General features: G+C 40.6%; 1 protein-coding gene across 1 annotated transcript; it reads left to right on the top strand.

The window, feature by feature from the left end:
• On the top strand, positions 1,167–16,923 carry SAMD7 (sterile alpha motif domain containing 7). Its single transcript, XM_005675339.2, has 7 exons — positions 1,167–1,252; positions 2,487–2,611; positions 6,242–6,320; positions 7,568–8,196; positions 9,159–9,280; positions 12,328–12,438; positions 16,729–16,923. The coding sequence occupies exons 1-7, from the start codon at positions 1,167–1,169 to the stop codon at positions 16,921–16,923; spliced, it is 1,347 nt and encodes a 448-aa protein (XP_005675396.2).

Below are 26,224 nucleotides of genomic sequence, written 5' to 3'. Positions count from 1 at the left end.
ATATAACTTGTTTTAGTTAGACATAGTCTCGTGAAATCAGCCTCTATTCATTTTCAGTTCAGTTCAGTTCAATCGCTCAGTCGTGTCCAACTCTGCGACCCCATGAATCGCAGCACGCCAGGCCTCCCTGTCCATCACCTACTCCTGGAGTTCACTCAAACTCGCGTCCATCGAGTCAGTGATGCCATCCAGTCATCTCATCCTCTGTCGTCCCCTTCTCCTCCTGCCATCAATCCCTCCCAGCATCAGAGTCTTCTCCAATGAGTCAACTCTTTGCATGAGGTGGACAAAGTACTGGAGTTTCAGCTTTAGCATCATTCCTTCCAAAGAAATCCCAGGGCTGGTCTCCTTCAGAATGGACTGGTTGGATCTCCTTGCAGTCCAAGGGACTCTCAAGAGTCTTCTCTAACACCACAGTTCAAAAGCATCAATTCTTCGGCGCTCAGCCTTCTTCACAGTCCAACTCTCACATCCATACATAACCACAGCAAAAACCATAGCCTTGACTAGACGGACCTTAGTCAGCAAAGTAATGTCTCTGCTTTTGAATATGCTGTCTAGGTTGGTCATAACTTTTCTTTCAAGGAGTAAGCGTCTTTTAATTTCATGGTTGCAGTCACCATCTGCAGTGATTTTGGAGCCCCCCAAAATAAAGTCTGACACTGTTTCCACTGTTTCCCCATCTATTTCCCATGAAGTGATGGGATCACTTTAATTAGATGTATTTTGGGCCTTTAGGAAGATTTTCCTCCTCTTTTCTGTTTTAATCTTTTCAAATTTAACATTTGGGAGTATACATGCATTTGTGCATCAAGAAGTATAGAAATCAAAATGGGTTGTAATAAAAGAAAATGGTATTTCTGGAATCTTGCAAAACTGGTTTAATTTTATTATTGGTCATCGTGTGGTGTGGTATTTGTGGACTCTCCAAAAATTCCAAAGGCACACAGAGTTTAACAATTGTATCTGGGTGTTTACAGTGGAGGGGTTTTTGTGTAACTGAAAGCTTGGTGTAGCTAGTCTTCCCAAGTATTGGGAAAATACAAAAGGTGTTCATCATTTCAAGAATTCATTCTGCCAAAAAATGGAGGTATATGTTAACATATCTATCTTTTTTTTTTTTAGAACTCCATCAGTGGCGAGAGATATTGATGATAAATCCAATGATGGCCATGAACCCTTTACTGCCAGCATCAGGGCAGCAGAGAATTCCAGTGATTCCCTCACCATTTGAACCTCCAAGTGTGGATAGGTATTCCTCTCCAATGTGATATTCTGGTCTAAGGAGAAAATGGATGTTACTAAGTTTTCAAACGCTTTAACCTCAGTGTTGTCTTATAGTCTAATGTTATCTCAAAGAACTGTGGTGCAGTAAGTCTGGAGGCTACATCTTCAACAAAGTTCCCATCACTTCCCCTCTGAAGCCTCTTTGACACCCTCTCTCAGTAAATAGCTAATGAGCACCTGCCATTGCACAGGCGCAAACGTGGATGGGAAGTCTGCTAGGGCTGCCATAACAAAATATCACAGGCTGGGTGGCTTAATTTTATGTCTCACAGTTCTAGAGGCTAAAAGTCCTAGATCAAGGTGCTGGCCTGTTTGGTTTCTCCCAAAGCTTCCCTCCTCGGCTTGCAGACTAGACTGCCTTTTCACTGTGTCCCCACATGCTCTTTTTCCTGTGTGCAAGCACTTCTGGTGTCTCTACTCTTTCTTGTAAGGACACCAGTCTTATTGGGTAAGGGCTCCACCCTTATGACTTCATTTAACTCTAATTACCTCCTGAAAGGTCCTATCTCCAAAACAGAGTCACATGGGGTGATTAGGACTTCTAACATGTCGATTTTGGAAGGGGACACAATTCAGTCCCTAACAGTATGATATCCTAGGTTTCCTGTGATAGAAGAACTCTTTCTTTGCAATAAAAGTGAAATTATCAGTATTTTGGTTGTACATTCTGGCACCTTCCTATCTTCTTTTCTTTTGAATATATATTCTGGAATCTGGGGAGGAAGTAAAATTCATGATTATACTTGTTCAGGGGGTATGAACAATAGAGTTGGACTTCTAGAGACCACTGAAGTTTGGAGAAGTAAACTGTCCATCCAGGTAGTGACTGATTCCAGATGGCAAAACTCAAGCCAGAGTGTGTTCGTCAAATGAGGAAAGACTGTTATGGTCAAGAACAGTATATAGTCATGAAAAATCAAAGATTGGTATTGATTTGATTCGATCATATTTTCCCTAACATCCCTAAAGCTTCCCTGCTTTCTCTGTTATGTTGTCAGGTGGGTCAGTCCTTCCCTCCTAGAGTCCTGCCTCCCCATTTTTCTTCTTAAACCAATAGAGATTGCAGAACTTTCATACCTCATTTGGGGAAGAAATGGTAGAATCCCATATGGCAATTAAAAAATAATCTCACTGCCTATGCAATGGAAATTTTGTACAAATCCATTTTCATTTTACCTATTTTGTATCTTTTTCCTTAGAGATTTATTGCCTCCTACTGTAGCACCAGCTGACCCAAGACAGTTTTGTATTCCTTCCCAGTTTGGATCTTCTGCTCTATCAAATGCAAACATGCCAAACTTGCTGTCCAATCGTGTCTACTCAGGTATGAGAAACTGATGTCTCTCATCTCTGGAACCACTGTGAACTGAATTGCTGCATTAAGCTTGCCATGAAATTTATTGCTAAATTTTGGAGGTGAAACTGTATGGTGATAATGCTTATAGTTTCTACAATTACTATCTAGGTTTAAATCTTGGTTCCACCACTGTGTAAGTTGCTTAACTCCTCAAACCATCAATTTACTGATAAATAATGAAAATCTGCAATTAATATCTGTCTTACCTTACAAGAAACTGATGAAGTAATAAGGAGATGAGATCTGAGAGTAAAAGGCCCTGGGGCAGTTTGTATTTGGTCTGATAGGCCAGTAAGAACTTGCCTTCTACTTAGGAGAACAGGGAAAGCTCTTGAGTCTGAGCAAAGGAATGACATGGTCTGACTTACATTTTACCAGGATCACTCTGGCTGCTGTGTTAGGGACAATCTTGATAGGATTCAAGTTCTGGAGTTAAACTGATGGGAGTTGATGGGCTATTAGAATAGTCAAAAGATGATGATGGCTTGGTCCTGGGTGGTTACAGTAGGAATAGTAAGAAATGGTTTGATTCTGTAAATACTTTGGAGGGAGAAACAACAGGATTTGCTCAGAGTTTAGATATGAGATATGAGAAGAGGAGAAGTGTTAAGGAAGACATCAAAAATTTTGGCTGAGAAATGGGAGAGGGGAAGTTGCTATTCACTGAGTTGAGGAAGACTGTGAAAGGAAGAGTTTTGGGGTGGGAGAGATAGCACAGGCATTTCCAATGCCTGCTTGACAATCAACAGGAGATGTCTAGAAGGCAGCTGCAGTCCAGAGAGGACATCTGGAGATAACCTGGAAATATAATTTTGGAAATCATCAGTATATATGAGACTCGATGAGATCATTTATAAAATGAGTTAAAAAGGATGAGTTAGAAGTTAAAAGGATGACCCCTAGGACACACCAACAGGACCTAGAAGATGAAGGGAGATATAGAAGGAGCAACCAGTGGGGTGGGAGAAAACCCAGGTGAGGATAGAGGCCTGGAAGAAAGTGCTTTTAAGGAAAGAGTAAGCAATTGTGTCAAGCATGCAGCTCAGAGATCAAGTAAGACGAGGACCAAGAATATATGATTAGATGTAGCTTTGCGGAGGTCATTAATTATCTCAAAAGGAGCAATTTCAGCATAGTGTCAACAAAAACATGAACGTGGGGCTCCAGAGAGAATAAGAGGTGAGAATTTCCTCACAATTTTGAGGATGAAACTGATGCATCTTATCTTCTCAAAACTGTATTCAATGAGTTTCTGTTTGCCCCAGTTCTCCAATTCCAACAACTTTTGATAGGAATAATATGAGTAAAAAGCCTGAGACAAAAAGAAATATGATTGGTGCCAGGGCCATTGAAGACGCTGACCTGCCTGGATTTGAGCATATTGCATACCACAGTGCATGGATCCACTTTGATGAGTCTGAGCAAGGGCCAGATCTGAAACTGGACAGGCCCAACAGCGGAACCTGGATGGTAGCCCACTAAATATATAGCCCAAAGTTATAGGTAACAGCTAAGCAGACCTGTGAAATAGTTGCATTGCTGACCCAGAGAGAGTTTTTTAGTGGTTAAAAATCCAGAAACTGGTAATAGCTGGATACGAACAGGCAGGCTGACAACCTGTCCCAGGTACAGAGGTCAGTCTCCCACCCCAAGGCTGATGTGTAAGAGAGTAAGCAAGAGCAAGGCAGGGCCTCAGTCCTATAAAAAATGAGCTACTAAGTTAAGTTGGCTTCCCTGGTGGTTCAGTGGGTAAAGTGTCTGCCTACAATGTGGGAGACCTGGGTTCGATCCCTGGGTCGGGAAGATCCTCTGGAGAAGGAAATGGCAACCCACTCCAGTACTCTTGCCTGGAAAATCCCATGGACTGAGAAGCCTGGTAGGCTACAGTCCATGGGATCGCAAAGAGTCAGACACGACTGAGCGACTTTCCTCTCCTAAGTTAGCAAAAGAGAAATTGAGACAGGGATCAATTTCAAAAATTGGGATGTTAGGTAAAGAGTGTATTATTACAACTGGACTAGCACTAAATTTGATGTCATCTATTTAAGAAAGAAAAAGAAACTTGAAATAGATTTTATGAGTCCAGATTTTACAGGATGCTAAAGTCTAGGTGATGAAACCTGTGCCCTCTGCACTGGTCTTTTTACGCGGACGTTCTCTGCATCCTTGGGGATTAGCCCATGGGTTGGCAGGTTCATGCTTGCCTGCTATCTCAAGGAGCATATCTTGAAACCACTGAACAACAAAAACGTAGAGTTTTAGAGTCAGAAGAAGTTTTAGAGGTTATGTCATCTAGCCTCTGAATATTATAACTGAGAAAGAATCTCATAAAAATAGTGTATGGTGTACTTCAAGATAGGTTATTATTAACAGGAGTTTAATGAGCTCTGCTAGCTTGGTGCAAGGCAAATATAAATCTGTTCTAGCCTTCATGATACTAGCCCTCTTGTTGGGGAGAACAGATTTACACATGAAAAACTATCACTGGACAAAACTATGTATAATCAGTGTCATTGGTGTGTCTGTTATTGTTAGAGTGTGGTCTGTAGACCTATGCTGGTCTGAGAAGTGTTTGAACAATAAACGCTTAGACTGAAAGGTTTAGAAACTTTTACAGCTATTTGACAGGGTAATTTTATGTCTATTAATCTGATCATTTCAAATTGTGCTTGTGTTCATTCTTGTTTTCATTTCAATTTTCTAAAACATCATTTATGTATTTTTAAAGTGTCCATGATGGGTTGGAAATTTTAAAAGAAAAAAATAATCCTTCACCATGGATTATTTGAGAAGCACCAGCATAGACTCTAAATGTGTTAGGAATCCAGAGAAAGAAAAAAGAAAAAATCAGTATAAGCATGAAGTTACCAGGCAAGAATAGAGCCTTGAATTCTGATGACACTGACATTATTTCAAGACGTTTTGAAAGGTTGACACAAAGAATGTAATTGCTATTCAACTCCATTGAAATTGTTTTGTAAAAAGTATTTGCCTCAGCTGCACCAAAAAGTCAACATAGAGAACTTTGTATTTTATCCCCTTAAATCACTGTATTTATTGCCAGGGATTTCAGTACATCAGGAAGCACTTAGTTACTTTTTTTTAAGGTCAACTAATTCTTCTTGCCGCCCTTCCCCCCCACAAAAAAACAAAACAGTCATCAATTTTTACTTCAAAAGCAAGTAGTCAAGAGATCCACAGTTAATTTCATCTTTTTCCTTTTGAAGTATGGTAGGAAAACATTGCCAGTTATGAGACCCATACTTAAAGAAAAAAAATTATCTGGGGGATTTCCTGGCAGTCCAGTGGTTAGGACACAGTGCTTTCATTGCAGGACCCCTGGTTCAGTATCAGGGAAATAAGATCCTGCAAGCCATACAGTACAGCCCCTCCCCCAAAAATTATTTAGTGTTATTATGCCGTCACCAAAGTGACTCTAAGATGCTGACAGTCATGAATTGACATCATTTCCAACATTGTGCTCAGTTGGTAGTTTTTTGCAGATACTGTTTTAAATCATTATATTTTCTTTTTATTATCTTCAAGTGGATATTTTTAATTTGTTCATTGGGTGGGATCGTGGTTTTCTTGTTTAAGGTTGGGGCATTTTGCCACCTGAATCCGTAAAGGCAATGGCTAGAAGAAATGAAATGATTCAAAGGCAGCATACTGCCAGGTAATGTAACAATCTTGTTTTAATTATTTTCTTATCATTCACTTGTCTGTGTATTCATTTAATATAAATACATATATATATTATTTATATACTTTTTAATATATTCATTCATTTATTATATTGTTGTTTTTTTATATGTTGTTACATTTGTATATATGTCATTGTTGTTTAGTTGCTCAGTTGCGTCTGACTCTTTGTGACCCCATGGGCTATAGCCTGCCAAGCTCCTTGGTCCATGGGATTTTCCAGGCAAGAATACTGGTATGGGTTGCCATTTCCTTCTCCGGGGATTTGTGTATGTGTACTCACCGATTATATACATATACACACATATTCTGATTCCTTCAAAAAGTATTTCAGGAATACTACAAATAGAGACATATACAAACATGTACACAGGTTGGTTAAAGATAAAAGCAAGTTTAGAGATTACACAGTGAAGCTAAGTTTATAGATCATAATAATCAGTCGATGTCTCATAATTAAATGCCTACCTATGATTCTTTTGAAATCCATATTGGCAATTCTGTCTTAAATGACTTCAATTCTGCCCAAAGATAGGAGTCAAGCTTGCCAATCCCACTTCAAACTATGCCATCAGAGCCCAGACAGCCCCCTCATTAGCCTAAAAGCAGCCTTCAGCAATCAGGAGAAGACAGTAACAATGACCAGGGATGGCTGTGGGTGAAAAAAGGCATCAGAGTCAACTTTCTCATCAGTGGACACTAAGGGGTTCAGGTGATGACCAATAAGCAAAGTAAAGTAAGCAAAAATGCCAACAAGCCCTCCACTCCTCCTCCCTTCCCTTATTCTTACCATGTCATTAATTTTAGCAGTTGAGACCCACTGCATTTCTTGAGTCTCACTAAAATTGTCCTGCAATGTTTAAAACCTTCTTCCCAGGACTTCAGTTTCTTTGAGGATTAATCTCTGGCAAGAAACTACTCTGTGTTGTGTTTTCCCCATCCCTGCTAAAATTGCCTTATCCAGTAAAGACAATGTTCTAAAGACTGGCCTTGGACTTCCACTGTGAGACCTGGCCAAACCCTTCATCCTCTGATCTTACTCTAAACTCTCCTTCCAATGGCTTTCAGGGAGATTCATGTTTATGCCCAACAAACTTCAGATAAATGGCCTAAAGACTTACAGGAAAAGCAGAGGTGCTACATTAGGGAAGGCAGAGGGCCATTAAAAGTATTTTTCTAATGGTTTTCTTGGGTTTATAAAATATTTTGTTTTGTTTTTAGGATGGAAATGGAAATGCATGCCATTTACCAGCAAAGGAGAATAGAAAAAGTTAATTCTAAGGGACTAGCAGGCTTAGGGATCCCATTCATTTATGGCTCCAGTATCCCTGTGGGCCCAGCCACCTACCATGGCAGGGGCATGCTCCCAGCCAGTGACCTGCACGTTCACAGAAGCACCCTGAGAAACCTTCAGGGAAACCCCATGATAGTGGCGACTGGTCCACGCTTTACAGAGAACTGGGGGCAGAAATGTCGTCGTCTCAGGAGAGGTACCGGGAGTCAGAAAGCTCTAGACAGTGACCCTGGGAGTTCTAAAAGTCAAGTAGAAGAGAAGCCCCTAGGCCAAACCCATGCAGTTCTCTATGAAGAGAACGAGTATTCAAAAGACCCAGAAATGGAGGCTCTGGACAATCACACGTTGGGTGAAACCAGTGAAAAGCCAGCTACAGCTCTTGCTGACACCTGTGGAGAGCTGGAGCCCAGCCACAGAAAGCCTTGGGGAGTTCAGGGAACTCCCCTGGAAGAAAAGGCTTGGGACAACGGGAAGGAGAAGCCCTCAGAGCATGGTTTGGCAGCCTGTGGAGAAAAGAATGGGGTGTACCCCCCAGCTCGTCGATCATCTCAGCCAGGTAGGTGTCCAGGGGCCAGTCCTCAGGAACCACACGTTGTCAGGTCCCTGAAATTATTACACAGTGATCTGTAACCATTGTGTTTCTTTTTATCCATCCTACTTAGAATTACCGCCTCTTGAAAAACTTATTACATTAGTTCCAATCAGCCATAACAGTGAAATGTATCTGTTTTTACATATTATTATATAGAGAATTTTCAGTGAAGTCTAGAAAGGTATAAATATGGGGAAAGATAGGAAAACCTACCAGAATTTTTAATTAAAATTTTAATCTAATTTAGTCTCTTCAGCACAAAATAGAGGGGCTTCTTTCTTAGAAGTATGATTCAATCTCCCCTGTATTTAAGTGTAGTGATAGAAAAAATAGACAAACAGACTCTCTTTCAATGTTCATTATTGTTATGATACAGTTTAATCTAAAAGTATTAACACACTATCCCCTGCCAAACACACTAAATAGTTTTCTAGAACTTTTTTAGTTTAAAAAATATATAAAACTGGAATTTCTTTAGATAAAAATATTTTAAAACACGGGGATTGGGGCATGTGTAATCTAGCCACCATGCCAGCTTGTTTCCCTGACAAAGTATTAATTTGCCATTTTGATGAAGATGGAGCTAAATTCTTGTATGGCTTAGAGAGCATCATAAATCATGTAACATCATAGAACATGGTGTTAATTGGGAGAATGAAATCCACAGGGTATTTCTATTGAAATCTGAGAGAAGCTGGAACTTTGTTTTTATTTATGATAAGGCAGTCATTAAAGATCCTTTAGAGGAAGAAAAGAAAGGAGACAGCTAAGCTTTTTTAGAAATCATCTCTCAGTAACTCAATAGCTTTTAAGGGGGTTACATAGATCTACATCAAGGAGCCGCTCTGTGGTAATAGGATACGCGACAATTAATGTACTCTTAGCTTCACCCTTTCCCACAAAACAATTTCCTTTCCATTTTAAAGGAACACACGTCCTGCTTACAATCAAGGAAAATCTATCTTTGAATGAAGATATTCAGAAATGGACCGTGAATGATGTGTACAACTTCATTAGTGGCCTTCCGGGTTGTTCAGACTATGCTCAGGTGATGTAACATTTAAATACTTTTTTTTAAAGTAAAGTGACTTAAAAAAAAAAAAAGGACATTTTGAAATATACTTTCTTCATAACGAGTTCTAACTTGGTTTTGACCCCAAAGAGCATTCCTAGTGATCTCTTCCTTTTTATGTCATTGGCTCTCCTGGAACAGAAGCCTCCGACTGATGAAGCTTGAGTCATGTACCCACACCCCAGCTTCAGGGAAAGCTGGGAAAGCCAGTGTCTGGCTTTAGTTTCAGTCTCCTCAAGACTCCTGAGATGCGGGGATTCTCCCAAAATTGGGAGGTTCAAAGGTCAAACATCCAAGAAGAATGAGAGATATCTACTATATTCCCTATTCATCCATTTAGCAAACATTTTGGAGGCATGTACTTCTGTATCACAAGTTTTAGGCTACTCGTCGTAATGACAGAAATATGTACTTTATTCTAAAAAGGACAAGAAGGAAATATATTTGAAAAGTAGGAAATTAACTATTTTTAAATTCCATTTTTGTACTAGGGCAATATGTTAAAATGTCTACACATATAATTCAATCTGATAGATAAATACTATTTTTAAAATTATAATGAACTGCTAGGATAGTTTGGAGAAGGCAATGGCACCCCACTCCAGTACTCTTGCCTGGAAAATCCCATGGGCAGAGGAGCCTGGTAGGCTGCAGTCTATGGGATCGCGAAGAGTCGGACACAACTGAGCAACTTCACTTTCGCTTTTCACTTTCATGAATTGGAGAAGGAAATGGCAACCAACTCCAGTGTTCTTGCCTGGAGAATTCCAGGGATAGGGGAGGCTGGTGGGCTGCCGTCTATGGATTTGCACAGAGTCGGACACAACTGAAGTGACTTAGCAGCAGCTAGGATAGTTGGAGACACGACTGAGCAACTTCACTTTCACTTTTCACTCTCATGCATTGGAGAAGGAAATGGCAACCCACTCCAGTGTTCTTGCCTGGAGAATCCCCAGGACGGAAGAGCCTGGTGGGCTGCCATCTCTGGGGTCGCACAGAGTCGGACACGACTGAGGCAACTTAGCAGGAGAAGCAGCAGTATAGTTGGAAAGTAAAACCAGTATCACCTATCAGTGATAAAAATGCAAAAATCAGAGATAAAAATGGTGGGTTGGCAAGTTTTTGAGGTTTATGTCAATGTTACATTTTCAAGTATATAGTTTACTTTTTCAAGTGATTTTAATAACACAATTCCAAGCAACAATGTACCAACTAAATCTGACATCATTATCTTTGGTTTATATATTAAAGGGAAAGAAAGCAAGAAAAGGACATTCTGATTTAACTACATCATAATTAATTGATGTCAGAGATAATTGTTTTCAGATCTTATTTTGTGATATTTTCCTTCAGTGTAATGCTATTAATTTTTAAATTCTTCTTCTCTTTTCTTTCCTCTTTCTTTCTCCCTTTGTTCTTTTCATGGGATCAATGGAAAAGTCACAGAGTAGTAATTAAGAGTATGGCTTATGAAAGTTCAAGTTCAATTCTTGTCTTTTCCACTCTCTGGACATGTGACTCTGGACATTGCCTCTCTCCTTGGTGTCTCATTTTTTTCATCTGTAAATGGGGATAATAGTATAATACTTTCTCCAAGGACCATTGTATTAATGAGTGCCTGGCACCTTGTAAGTACTCAATATATTCTAATTTCATCATTATACCTGAGGCTTCTACAGAAAGCAGAATCTCAAGTTACTTATGAGGCAAGTTGTATTCTTCAAGTCACTTATTTTATCTTTTGCATACCTGCTACAAATGTTTGTTCTATTTTTTCCTACTCAAGGAGTATAACCTTATTATTTTATTACTAGTCATTAACTGTAAGTAAGTCACTTTTTAACTTTATCTGTGCCACTTATCAAGTGCCACATCAACCACTGGTACAATGGAGTTACAAAATTCTGATAGCCGGAAACATGAAATCCCATGTATAACGAATGTTACATTGCTGACTCCTGATGGACTGAATCTGTTTGAACTCACTATTTTTAATCAGTAAGTAATTCACAGTCAAAAAATGAAGTTTATAATAACTACTCTAGTAATAAATAATATCACATGCATTTCATACTTTATAATCCCAAATGTTCTCTTGTGGGTACCAAGAAGCCACATAAACTCTAAGACCCCAAACTTTACTGACTCATTATCTCTTACCAACAGGATGTGAGTGCTTCCTTCCCCACCCCTAGGAGTGGCACAATTATTTCTAGGTGTTTCTCAAATGTGTTTAGGATCAAGTCCTGCTCTTGTTTCCTCACTGAAGTTGGTTCCCCTCCCAGAAATTGCTGGTGTTATCAACAGCTCTCACTTGCGTTTTCCTCTCCTCCCTTCACTGCTCATCTAAGGCAGGGCACAGAGGCACTGTGTCTGTAAATGTGAGAGTTTGAAACTGGCCTGAAATGGTTTTTACCCATATCCTTTCACTCAGACTATTTGTTCATTCGTTGACTTGTCCAGCAAGGAGGACTGCACATCTGTTTTGTACCAGGCACTGCATTACAGATACATCAGCGAGTAAAACATGGGCCTGCTCTCAAATAAGAACTATTCCATGTTGAAATTGAGCTCTATATTGAGAGAATTGGGTGGTTTAGACAGTAAAGAATCTGCATGCAATGCAGGAGATCCAGGTTCAATCCCTGGGTCAGGAAGATTCCCCTGGAGAAGGAAATGACAACCCACTCCCATATTCTTGCTTGGGAAATCCCACGGACAGAGGAGCCTGGTGGACTACAGTCCATGGGGTCACAAAGAGTCAGACACAACTGAGTCACTAACACTTTCATACTTTTCACTCTCATAGAATTGCAATGTACCCCAAGGGTTATTAAAGAACACAAACAACACGCCATTGGAGCACAGAAAAGAGAGTAACTGAAAATAAGAAATGTTACAATTTTTGTGTCATCTTCAAGCAGTCCTAATGTTTCCTCCAAAGCTGAAAATCTATATGTAAAACAAGATTTTTTTAAAAAAAAGACATTTTAACAAAGTTGACATCTTTTATGTTTAATAAGGTATTTAAAGATCATGCAATTGATGGAGAAACTTTGCCATTACTCACAGAGGAGCATCTTCGAAGCGCTATGGGATTAAAGTTGGGACCAGCACTGAAGATTCAATCACAGGTAGGGTGATTTTTCATAACTAAACATGCATTCATGTTATGAAGCTAAGAGAAATATGTTACTTTCTTTGGCTGTAATATTAACAATACCTGTCTAACTTCTTTACTAAACTTTTGCCCTCTATGGGTGTGGACATAATAGAAAAAGGGAACCTGAAAACATCGGACGGGGCGTGGTACATGTCCCTACGTTCAGTTGGGAAGGCACCAAGCAATGGTGTATTGGGCAGTGTTTAACGACCTGCTCTCTTTAAAAAGGAACCCTGATTCACAGTGTTTGTCAATTTCTGTAGCATAAAATACTCCCAGCATGGCTGACAAACTCCAAATGCAACTGAATACAGGATTGGGAAGAGGTGCACAACAGCACCCTATTTTAGACTCCCTTCACCGTGTGGATAGCACAGGTGTACACAGCCTACTCCTTGGAAGGAAAGTTATGACCAACCTAGACAGCATGTTCAAAAGCAGAGACATTACTTTGCCGACTAAGGTCCGTCTAGTCAAGGCTATGGTTTTTCCTGTGGTCATGTATGGATGTGAAAGTTGGACTGTGAAGAAGGCTGAGCGCCGAAGAATTGATGCTTTTGAACTGTGGTGTTGGAGAAGACTCTTGAGAGTCCCTTGGACTGCAAGGAGATCCAACCAGTCCATTCTAAAGGAGATCAGCCCTGGGATTTCTTTGGAAGGAATGATGCTAAAGCTGAAACTCCAGTACTTTGGCCACCTCATGCGAAGAGTTGACTCATTGGAAAAGACTCTGATGCTGGGAGGGATTAGGGGTAGGAGGAGAAGGGGACGATAGAGGATGAGATGGCTGGATGGCATCACCAAATCGATGGACGTGAATTTGAGTGAACTCTGGGAGTTGGTGATGGACAGGGAGGCCTGGCGTGCTGCAATTCATGGGGTCGCAAAGAGTCGGACACGACTGAGCGACTGAACTGAACTGAACTGAAACAGCCTCAAAAGCAGTGATGATAATAAACAATTATAGTAAAATAAGTAGATAAAATAATTAAGTGATAAGTTTGGAGCATTTAATATTTTGTTGTTCTTTAGTTGCTAAATCAAGTCTGAGTCTTTGGGTGCGACCCCATGGACTATAATGTAGTCTTCCAGGATCCTCTATCCATGAGATTTCGCAGGCAATATTACTACAGTGGGTTGCCATTTCCTTCTCCAGGGAATCTTCCCAACCTAGGGATTGAACCCACATCTCCGGCACTGCAGGTGGAATCTTTACCACTGAACCACCTGGGAAGTCTATTTAATATTAATACTTTAGCTTTCTATATAACATATCTAATTGTAACTTTATATAATTTAGTTTTTAATAATGGCATTTTTAGGGTTTCCCTGGTGGCTCAGTGGTAAAGAATTCACCTGCCAATGCAGGACACATGGGTTCAATCCCTGATCCTGGAAGATCCTACATGCTCTGAAGCAACTAGGCCACAACTATTGAGCTTGTGCTCTACAGCCCAGGAACCACAACTTCTGAGCCCTTACGCTGCAACTATTGAAGCCTGTGGGCCTAGAGCCCATGTACCACAGTAAGAGAACCCATCGCAATGAGAAGCCTGTGCACCGCACCTAGAGAGCAGCCACAAAGACCCAGAGCAGCCAATAAATGTGTAATAATAGTATTTTTAACAATTAGTTGGCAAACTTCTTAAAAGTTTAACAGTTGGTCGCAAGAGCTGAAATAAGCCATAGCACCCCTTCTCATCACTGCCTCCACTGCTTCATTCTGGTCTAAGGAACCACTGTCTCTCATTGGATCACTGCATCAGCCTTCTGACTCTTCTTCCTGCTCTGCCCTGCCCACCCAGAACCTATTCACACAACAGTAAAGAATGATTCTTCTAATACATGACAGATCACGTCACTCTTCTGCTCAAATTCTGCAGTAGCTTCCCATCTCTTTCAAAGTCATATATTATTTGTGCTCCTCCCCACCCGTCACCACCCTTGCCTTCCTGACCTCATCTTGACATCTCTCTCCATCAGTTACTGCTTTTGCCATTCACCTCTGGATGCTGTTTGAACATCTAGGCAGGCTCCACCTTAGCACATCTCTCTCTGGCTGTGGTACTTCCCCCACCCCCCAGACACCCTCATGCTTTGCTCCCTTCATCTTTGCTCCACTTTCCCATCTCAGTGAGGTTTGTGTGGTTCATGCTACTTAAAATTGCACACAGCCCAGCCCCATACATCCTCCTGCAATCCCTTTTTCTGCTCTTCTCTTTTCCCCATTAGCACCTATCACCTTCAATCACACAATATAGTTTACTCATTTATTACCTTTATATTTATTTTTTATTTCTCTCTGACCCTACTAGAATGTAAGCTCAATTAGAGCAGAGATCTTTATCTGTTTTGTTGACTGAATAATCTCAGAATGTGCAAAACCCATAATAGGTTAATAATTATTTGTTGAAAGAACGAGTTTCCTAAAATTGAAACCAAGAAGCCTCAACTAATTCTTTCAGAATTTATATAGCACTCTACCTATTTACAATACATATTCAGACCAGGTACTGAGTTTCTAAAATGTCCTTCAAAAACCATTTTTATTTGTCTAAATTTTTTAGGGTAAAGAAGTTCTTTACTTCTAATGGAAATGCTTCAAGGTTTCCATTGGTGGTGTTTTTTCAACTTCTTATTCTGGAATAACTTTAGGTACAGAAAAGTTGTGAATAGAGTGCAGAGAGTTCACCTAGTTTTTCCCAGTGTTAACATCTTATATAACATGGCACATTTGTCAAAGCTAAGAAATTAACATTGGTACAATATGATATTCACTTTTAAATGATTTGTTTTTCTTTAGTTAGGATACTATATCTCTTGGAATACTTACAAAAAATACTGCACAGTTCTTTTTCCTCAAATCAGATTTTCTTTGCTTTGATATATCACTTTGGTTGTGTTTTTGTTTTGGGTTTTTTTTTTTTTTGTCTTTATAGTGTGGCCAACCCCAAGTCATTCTTAATCTTTTCCTCGCTTGCTGTTAACATTACCCCTCTATATCATTTTCATGAGGCTGTAGTCATTTCTTCTGTTCTTGATATATGTAAATGCCTCCATGCAGGCCAACTGAGCTATTACATCCCAGGCTCCATCTGCCAGCATAACAAGGAAGGGCTACCACAGAAGCTGTGGGCAAAGGGGAAAGGGAGGGGGAGATCCCACTGATGCCAGATGTTTAACCAAATAGAACAGTTACAGAGTCCTTGGGATTGGGATTGCCCAGGGATCCAACTGAAGCAGGAAAAGTGAAAGGTTATGAGCAACATCTGAAAGTCCCAGAAGGTGAGCAAGCAGGAGTGCATCTCAATCTCCAAAATGGGAATCAAGGGCAAAATTCCATTACAGCGAGAACTGCCAGGAAGGCGGAAACCCACACTTTAGAACAGAAACCTAGGAGATCGACCTGGACTGAGCACACAAGGAGAGAGGTAGGAGAAGAAAACACTGGAATTTGAGAACTCAGATATTATTAGAATGGAGGGAGCTTGGTGTTTGAGCTACAGCAGTGTGAACAATATAGAAATCTCCTGGGTCCCCCTCAGGGTCAGGTTTGTGCACGAGCACACTGGTTAGTACTAGGCACCAAGTCCCAAGGGCTTCCCTGGTGACTCAGTGATAAACTACCTGCCTGCAAATGCAGGAGACTTGGGTTTGATCCCTGGGTCAGGAAGATCCCCTAGAGAAGGAAATGGCAGCCCACTCCGATATTCTTGCCTAAAGAATCCCATGGACAGAAGAGTCTGTCTGGCTTCAGTCCATGGGGTCTCAAAAAGGTCAGACACAACTGAGCAACTGAGCACATACTAAGTCCCAGAGCCACCTTATTTATGTCTCAAAACAAAGCCCACTGAAGGCCAGCTGTGTGCTGAGGTTCTAAACAGTTTCAGCCCCAGCCAGAGAAGGATGGTCTGAGTGCTGGTGATGGTGGAGTCTGGTGTCTGTGGGAACTCTTGTGGGACCCCTGGAAAAGGGAAAGCTGGGGGAATGCTGAGTAAAATAATCATGTGTGCTCATGAACCGCAGCAGGACCAAGAACAGGAATTGGTAAGTTCCTACCATCTCTATACCCAGTTTTACATCGCAAACACTATAATTCTGGAAGAAAAAGCCTGCCACATCCTAGACTCATGTCCTCCACAATTGTGTAGATTCCCTATGCCTGGAATTACCTCAGCCTCTCTGCCACCTGTGTCTTTGAAGAATATGCTGAGTTATTGAATGGATTCATAGATTTAATTACTATATTTTGTCTTCAAAGGTATCTCAGCATGTGGAAAGTATGTTCTACAAGAAAAGTCTTTCACTTCCTACCCACACGAAACAAGCATTCAATCAACCAACAGATACAAACCCTCTTTTGGATTTTAACTCCTGGAGTGATACATTGGACATTCCTTGTTCCCAGGATATGATCGTTCCTAAAGGAACTGAGCGAGATAATATGAGAAATTAAAACCCTCCTGGACCAAGAACAGTCTTAATTGTTTCTCAAAAAACTCTAGGATATTCTGAAAGGTGTGTAAGAGTTTCCCAGGACCAGATGGAGGCTCAGAGAGAGAGAAAGCCTGTCCACCTGAGCTGTCCCAGAGGGGTCCTTTCTCAGGCTTCAAGGAATGACCTCAGCTTCAAAGTGTGTGCATATGTGCATGTTAAGTCACTTTCAACTCTTTCTGACCTTATGGACTGTAGTCTACCAGGCTCCTTGGTCCATGGGGATTCTCTAGGCAGGAATACTGGAGTGAGTTGTCATGCTCTCCTCCAGGGAATCTTCCCGACCCAAGGATTGAACCCACATCTCACGTCTCTTGCATTGGCAGGTGGGTTCTTTACCACTAGCACCACCCACCTGGGAAGGCCTCAGCACAAAGTAGCTGGTGTGTGTCAGTCGCTCAGTCGTGCCCGACTCTTTGCAACCCCATGGACTGCGGCCCACCAAGCTCCTCTGTCCACGGGATTTTCTAAGCAGGGATACTGGAGTGGGTTACCATTTCCTTCTCGAGGGGATCTTCCCAATCCAGGGATCGAACCCAGGTCTCTTGCACTGCAGGCAGATTCTTTACCATCTGAGCTACAAGGGAAGCCTGACTATGATGAAATCGTTTTTGGTGACCACAAAAACTATGGATGAGAGGCTTGTACTTGACGTACAACTGTACTTGACATACAACTGTACTTGACATACAAGTCAGAGTTTTCCAGCTGAGAATTAGCCCACAAAAAAATGTGTGGCCAGGAACAAAGAAGACAGAAACGTAGATATGAAAGTGCTCAAACTCTAAAGTACTGCTCAATTACCAGCTATTAGTCAACAATCCAGCCCTATTACTTAGAGTGAAGCTTCTGGTCATCATCTTTGTGCTCAATCAACAAAATCTAACAACCAAAATTTAAAAATTAAAAGGAAATACTAGAATCTATCAAGTTACCTCATAGTAGGCGTCAGAATCTAGACACGTGTAAACGTTCTGTAGCATAGTTAATATCCTGCAGCAACACTCTCCAGTGAGACTCCCTGACAGGAAGCTGCTTTCAAAATGAAGGAGAGACTTTAGAAACATCAAGAAAGCTACAGTTGAGTGTTTCCAGGAGGAAATCTGTGCACGAGCCAGAACTGACTCTGAAAAAAAAAAAAGCGCTTCTTTACCGGTTTCCCATCCCCTAACCCAGAGAGAGACAAAGGCAACCCAATGGAGCCAGAAGAAGCCAGAGAGCAGATGTAGGAGTACAAAACAGAGAAACAGAGGAGCTGAACACAGACTCCCACCTTTCCTCACTGCAGGCGTCCAGCCTGAAGAGGCCAGAGAGCGGACAGGGCAAAAGCTTTAACTTGAAAGTTCAGTCAGTTCAACTGCTATTCAACATTTCCTTCTGATACGAAACCATGTTATGACTAAAAATATCTGGAGGACTGCTTATTATCTAACAGGGAGAGGAAAAGGCATAGTAACCACCTCAGAGAGCACCCAGGAGGTTGGGGAAGAGTTATCTCCGCAAAGCAGGACTGAATTGGCAAGATGGAGGGGAGGCGACGACAGCGGCTTCTGTTCATACCCATGGAGCTCCACTCTTCAATTTCACGTTTAACAGAAAGCCTGGGAGAAGAGCCACAGGAGACTGATAAGCATTTGCTCAATGAGGGGCCTGAGTGTCAGGGAGGTGAGGGAGACTTCTTACTACATACCCTCTGGTATATTTAAAATTTTTAACAATGAGAATGTAGTTTCTGTGTTTAGAATTTATATTTAAAATAAACAAACTGAAGTAGGCAGCCTCTCAGGTGGCCACCCCTGAGCCATGTTTCCTGGTGTTCATACCTGTGTGATCCCCTCCCCTTTGGCCTGCACACAGGAATCCTTTCTAAGGGGCAGAATGTGGAAGACGTGAAGGGGTGTCTGTAGCCTCTGTCTCAGGTACTCTCTCTTGCTCTCTGGATTACTCACTCTGGAGGCAACCATCTTCTCTATGTCTCCAGGCTGTCTGTGGAGAGGCCAGTGTGACTGAACTTGGAAATGGATCTTCTGAGGCATCCAAAACAGCCCTGTGAGGGAACTTGAAGGTGGCTCTTTCCTATGTCAAACCTTGAGATGACTATCCAGCTCCTGCCCACAGTTTGATGACAGTCTCATGGGTGACCCTGAGCCAGAGTCCCCCAGCTAAGCTTGGATTCCTGACCCACAGAAACTGTGGGGTGATAAGTATGTGTTTCCAGCCATCAATGGAATCATTTGTTTCATGGCAATATTTTCCTAAAACAAACAAATTTAAGTTGCACTGATAACAATATATAGCAGGCTTCCCACATTCACTTTTTGATTTAGAAGGTAGGTTTTTGAATTCATTTCCCCACAAGTCATGCTAACTTAGTTGATCTTTGCTTTCTTTCATTTTTAACATGAAGACAACAGGGTTTTTGAAATAAAATTATACTATACTACCAAATATGCATATGGACCAAAAAAGGACTGTTGTTCCCTTTATGTGGAGAGAGAGAGACTCAGAAAAAGAAATAATTCTTGCAAATTTCAAAATTTTAAGAACTATTTTGTCACATGACCTTTTACCTACTGTAATTCCCAGCATGTAGAAGTTTCAGCAAATACCAAACGTGAGTTAACAGGTGTTATGGTAAGGGATAAAATAAAAGCTTAATTAATACTTTAAGTGGCAAAGGGATAAGGATCATGTGATTCAATCCATATGATAGTTTTTGAATTTCTTATCCCTGCTACATGAGTCAGTTGAGCTAGTACATGATTCACTTGAACAGATGTGTCTCAGTGTTGATCTAATGAAAATGTTCTGATATGCCATCCTGGCATGTACTATCACCAAAAAAAGCACTGTGCTTAATTTTAGAACCATGCATAAAAAAAGAAACATGTAAAAGAGGCTCTCCCCAGCTCTCAACATTCTTCTTTGGAAGAAAAGGAGACTGAAATTGCTTGTCCATACTAAGATTGTTTCTTTCCGGATTCATGACTCTAGGGTACTTTTTAAGAAAAGATCCACGTTAGTGATAAAAATTATTTTGAAGGGTGAAAATTTCACTCATAGTATCATGTAGAAGTAGTTTTTAACTTTTCTGCAAATGCAACTTTAGTCTTGAGTATGCTCTGTACCTTTTGTGAGAATAAAACAAAGAACAGCAAAAACAAAATTCTCTCTCGTATTTGAAAACCAATCACGATAAAAATGTGTTTGCTAAATAGGATCTTCTAATTTACAGAACATTCTGTTTAGACAGGTGCAATACATATCCATACAATGGAGTACTATGCAACTGCTCCTCTCTGGAAGTATTATACCCATTAAAAGCAGTGATAGAATTTAAGTATCACCGTTTTGCACACCTAAAAACTAAAGGATCTAAACGATGGTCATAAATGACCTTTCTTATAGAGTGCTACTTTATTTATTCTTTTATTTATTTGACTGAGCTGGTCTTCGTTGCTGTGAGAGGGCTTTCCTTAGTTCCAGTGAGCAGAGGCCACTGTTTGTTGTGATGTGCAGGCTTCTCATTGTGGTGGCTTCTCTTGTGGAGCACAGGCTCTAGGCTTGGGGCTGCAGTACTTGCCTCTTGTGGGATCAGTAGTTGTGGCTCCTGGGCTCTAGGGCATGGGCTCAGTAGTTGTGGTGCACGGGCTTAGTTACTCCACGGCATGTGGCATCTTCCTGGACCAGGGATCGAACCTGTGTCCCCTGCACTGGCAGGCCAACTCTTATCCACTGTGCCACCAGGGTAGTTTACAAATGACTTTTAACACCACAAAAAGGGAAAGAGATATTATGTACCTCTTCATGGAAGCTTATGAAAACAGCAAAATCCAAACTTTGGAAAAGTGTGTAGTATAAATAACCTAATTTCATTCAACAAATAAATTTCAAGGGAAAACACAACGGGAAAGGAAAACCAATAGATTAAAAGATACTAAGGATTCAAATCACTGAGAATGTAAATGTTTTAGAAACAGATGGTGATGGTGGTACATGGTGACTCATTAATGCCACTGAACTGTACACTTAAAAAAATGTACAAATTTTATGTTATATATATATTTATCTAATAAATTTTTAAAAGTTCATATAACTCAATACAGTTATGTGTATGCCTATTAAATACACTAAGAAAGAGAGCAAGAGAAATAAGCGGGGGAATTTGAACATGATTGGGGATATTCAATGCTATTAAAGAATTATTATGTTTTCTATATGCAATAATAGTGATTTTTCTATTGTGGTAAGAACATTTAATATGAAATCTTTCCTCTTAACAAGTTTTGAAGTGCACAATACAATATTCTTAAGGAACAATGTCATGTAGCAGATCTGTAGAATTTAGTCATCTTAACTTTTTTTTTTTTGAGTTCTTATATCTTAGAGCTGTATACTAAAATATGTACAGATAAAATGATACATGTTGGATCGGAGATTGATTTTACCTGAACTACAATCTCCATTTATTATTTTGTGGAGCCTGAGAGAATACTCAAGGCCTTGGGTCAGAGACAAAGGTCTTTATTACTCATGACACAATAACTAACACAAACATCAGCATCTTGCTCTCGGGTGCCCCTGGGGTAGCACAGATGGGTCCAGGGGATGCCTGCACAGGCACTGAGTTGCTTCACAGCTGTGGAAAGCTGATCTTGGGAAACTCACTAGTTTTTATAGCAAGCAGAAGGAGGAAAAGCAAAAATCTACTCCTTGTCCAGGGCTGAAGTGGTGTGTGGAGGGGTGGGGAGGAGATGTTACCTCATTTCTTAAGGTTCCTGAGTACATAACCAACTCTGAGAAATGGACCTGGTAAAGGAATTCAGGACCTTGCCATCTTCATCCACCCAGAAAGAACAGTAGGGACATAAGAGGCCCATGAATTTGCTTCAAAGAATCTGTTGAGAAAAAATGGCTTGGTAAGTCAGTGGGAGTATAGTGAAACAAGTCTGGCTATGAGTCGACCCTTGTTGAAGCTGGCTTATGAGTATATGTGAGTACTTAAGGTTCACTATACTATTCACTTGGAGAAGGAAATGGCAGCCCATTCCAGTATTCTTGCCTGGAAAATTACATGGACAGAATAGCCTGGAGGGTACAGTCCATGGAGTTGCAAAGAGTCAGACACAACTGAGCATGACTAACACACACACACACACACACACACACACACACACACACACACACATACTATTCACTGTTCCTTTGCATATGTTTGAAATTTTTCACAATAAAAATTTTTTTGAAATAAGTTTACCAAATAATTATCTTATACAATATGTATGGGTTCCAGTATTTTTAAATAGAATATGGAAAAATATATATTTGCTATTTTAAATTTATGAAATATTTTGTTCTGCCTAATAATACTAAGAATATACTTCAAGCAAATGTCATACCTCATTATGGTAAACAAATGCATTATTTTCTTACAAATATATGAAATGTCTGTTTTATGGAGAGTTATGATCAATTTACAGTACTTTTCCATCTTGACCTTTGCAAAATGAATCTGTCTTCATATAAGCCAACAACATGAGGTGCAAGGTCTTTAATGTATCTGCTAAGAATCTTGAGATGTCATTGTGCAGTGAAAAGCTAATCTCCCCAGGAAAGTTAATAGTTCTGTTAAAAATCACTGGGTGCCATTTTGAAAAAATATGCATGCTCTTAGGCTGTGTACATATCTTTAAATTTTTATTTATGTATTTTGGGCTCTCCTGGGTCTTTGTTGCTGCGTGGGCTTTTCTCTTGTGGTGAGTGGGGGCCACTCTTTGTGTCCGTGCACGGACTTCTCACTGCAGTGGCTTCTCTTCTTCTCTAGAGCACAGACTCTAGAGTACAGGCTCAATAGTTGTGGTGCACAGGCTTAGTTGCTCCTCGGCATGTGGGATCTTCTCCACACAGATCGTACCCATGTCTCCTACACTGGCAGGTGGATTCTTTACCACTGACCACCTAGATAGCATATTCAAAAGCAGAGACATTACTTCGCCGACTAAGGTCCGTCTAGTCAAGGCTATGGTTTTTCCAGTGGTCATGTATGGATGTGAGAGTTGGACTGTGAAGAAGGCTGAGTGCCGAAGAATTGATGCTTTTGAACTGTGGTGTTGGAGAAGACTCTTGAGAGTCCCTTGGACTGCAAGGAGATCCAATCAGTCTATTCTGAAGATCAGCCCTGGGATTTCTTTGGAAGGAATGATGCTAAAGCTGAAACTCCAGTACTTTGGCCACCTCATGCGAAGAGTTGACTCATTGGAAAACACTCTGATGCTGGGAGGGATTGGGGGCAGGAGGAGAAGGGGAAGACAGAGGATGAGATGGCTGGATGGCATCACTGACTCGATGGACGTGAGTTTGAGTGAACTCCGGGAGTTGGTGATGGACAGGGAGGCCTGGCGTGCTGTGATTCATGGGGTCACAAAGAGTCGGACACGACTGAGCAACTGAACCGAACCAGGGAAACTGCTGCATATTTTTTTAAACTACATTTCTAATGTATTTTACCACTATCACCTCTTTGGCTCACTCCCTAAGGAGTGATTATATTTTGCTAGCTAAAATGACAAAAAGTTTATTGATTGTTGTTCATTTCCTCAGTCATGTCCAACTCTTTGTGACCCCGTGGACTGTAGCATGCCAGGCCTCCCTGTCCATTGCCAACACCTGGAGTTTATCAAACTTAGGTCCATCCAGTCGGTGATGCCATCCAACCATCTCATCCTCTGTCGTCCCCTTCTTCTCCTGCCTTCAATCCCTCCCAGCATCAGGGTCTTTTCTAATGAGTCAGTTCTTCACATCAGGTGGCCAAAGTATTGGAGTTTCAGCTTCCACATCAGTCCTTCCAATGAGTATTCAAGCTTGATTTCCTTTAGGATTGGCTGATTTGATCTCCTTGCAGTCCAAGGGACTCTCAAGAGTCTTCCAGCACCACAGTTCAAAAGAGTCAATTCTTTAGCGCTAAGCCTTTTTTATTGTCCAGCTCTCACATCCATACACGACTACTGGAAAAACTATAGCTTTGACTCTATGGACCTTTTGTAGGCTAAGTAATGTCTCTGCCTTTTAATATGCTATCTAGATTTGTCATTGCTTTTCTTCCAAGGAGCAAGCATCTTTTAATCTCATGGCTGCAGTCACCATTCACAGTGATTTTAGAGCCCAAGAAAATAAAGTTTGTCACTGTTTCCATTGTTTCCCATCTATTTGCCATGTAGCGATGGGACTGAATGCCTTTTTTTTTGTTTTTTGAATGTTGAGTTTTAAGCCAGCTTTTTCGCTCTCCTCTTTCACTTTCATCAAGAGGCTCTTTAGTTCCTCTTCACTTTCTGCCACAAAGGGGGTGTCATCTGCATATCTGAGGTTATTGATATTTCTCCTGGCAATCTTGATTCCAGTTTGTGCTTCATCCAGCCTGGAATTTCTGATGAGGTACTCTGCATAGAAGTTAAATAAGCAGAATCACAATAGGCAGCCTTGGGATATTTCTTCCCAATTTGAACCAGTCCATTGTTTCATGTCTGATTCTAACTGTTGCTTCTTGACCTGCGTACAGGTTTCACAGGAGGTGGGTAAGGCTGCGTGATATTCCCATCTCTAAGAATTTTCCACAGTTTGATGGATCTACACAGTCAAAGGCTTTAGCATAGTCAATAAAGCAGAAGTAGATGTTTTTCTGGAATTCTCTTGCTTTTTCTATGATCCAACAGATGTTGGCAATTTGATCTTTGGTTCCTCTGCCCTTTCTAAATCCAGCTTGTGCATCTGGAAGTTCTCGGTTCGCATACTGTTGAAGCCTAGCTGATTGTTTAATTGAATTCAATCAGTATTTTTTTCATTTTGCTACGAAGTTACTCTCATCAAATAAAACAAAAACAAGAATCTCAAATACCTTGTTACTGTAAACAAGTTTACTTTTGTCTTAGTTCTGGCCACTATAATAAAATAGTATAGACTAGGTGATTTGTAAACAACAGAAATATATTTCTCATAGTTCTGGAAACTGGAAATCTTAGATCAGGGTGCCAGCAATCTCAAGTACTAGTGAGGGTCCTCTTCCAGGTTGTAGACTGATCGCTTATTGTATCCTCAAATGGCAGAACTCAGAAAGTTGGAACAAATTCCTATGTCCCTTCTTAGAAGGGCATTAACGCCATTCTTGAGGGCTTGACCTTCATGACTTCACCACCTCCCAAAGGCCCTACCTACTTCCTCATACCATCACACTTAGTGTTATGATCCAATATGAATTTTGGAAGAACACAAGTATTCAGTCTATATCACCTTCAGAACCCATTTTCGGTTAGTCTTCTCTCAACATTCTTCAGGTTTTTGTTGTCTAAAAGTTATTCAGCAATCTCAGATACCATTCTGTGACTTTTGGGGGGGGGGGTAGGAGAAATAGCAAATTTCTGGACTTTTCTTTTATAATTACATTCCTATATAGAGAATAGCCAATATCTCTTCAAAAAGAATGTTTCCCTCTTAAGGTAGACTGGGCCACTTGAAAATGCCATTCAACTGCTCCTTGAACACTGCAAAGGGTTTTGTGGAAGCTAGAAATTTTGGTGCTTTCCATATGGGCCAAGAAGATAATGTGCTGAACCATCAACTTGTTTTTTTGACATTTGTGGGACTAATTCAACCAGTTCTGTGAAAGAAGCACAGTGTTTATGGGAGTTACGTCACATGCAGTGCTGTGTTTTGCCTTGATAACAGAACTTTGTTGCAGTTTTTTTTTTTTTTTTTCACTTTCAAAACAGATATTACAAGTGTTTACGAAAAGCATTGGCATTATTTAATAAATAACAGTAGAAAACAGTTCCCTGATATTTTCAAAACTTCAGTTACACTTGGAGTTGCAATTGGTTACTCCACGATGCAAATGGCAGAAAACCCAATTCAAACTGGCTTAACCTACAAGAAGGACTTGTTGGATCTTGTAACTAGAAAGTCTAGAATTCTGACTTCAGGCAAGGTTTATGCAATGGTTCAAATGATGTAACCAAGTATCCAGTTTCTCTTTGAGCTGCCTTCCTTAACTCCACTGTTAGCTTCTATAGAAGTGGTCCCAGGGCCTCTTCTCCTGGTAGTAAAACGCTTGTAGCAGTCAAGACCTAATATTATCAAATCAAAGGACAGAAAGTAAGAAGACTTGTTTCTTCTAATAGGAGTGACTGGGAGTCAGTCAGTCTCACTGATTCCTTTGGCTCCTGTGCCCAATACCTATGAGCTGGATACGCTAACTGGCTCGTCCTGAAAGC

Source organism: Capra hircus, chromosome 1, assembly GCF_001704415.2.
Source record: "Capra hircus breed San Clemente chromosome 1, ASM170441v1, whole genome shotgun sequence".
Lineage (NCBI taxonomy): Eukaryota > Metazoa > Chordata > Mammalia > Artiodactyla > Bovidae > Capra > Capra hircus.
The sequence above is the reverse complement of the archived record's forward strand: the minus strand, read 5'-3'. Positions and strand labels throughout refer to the sequence as shown.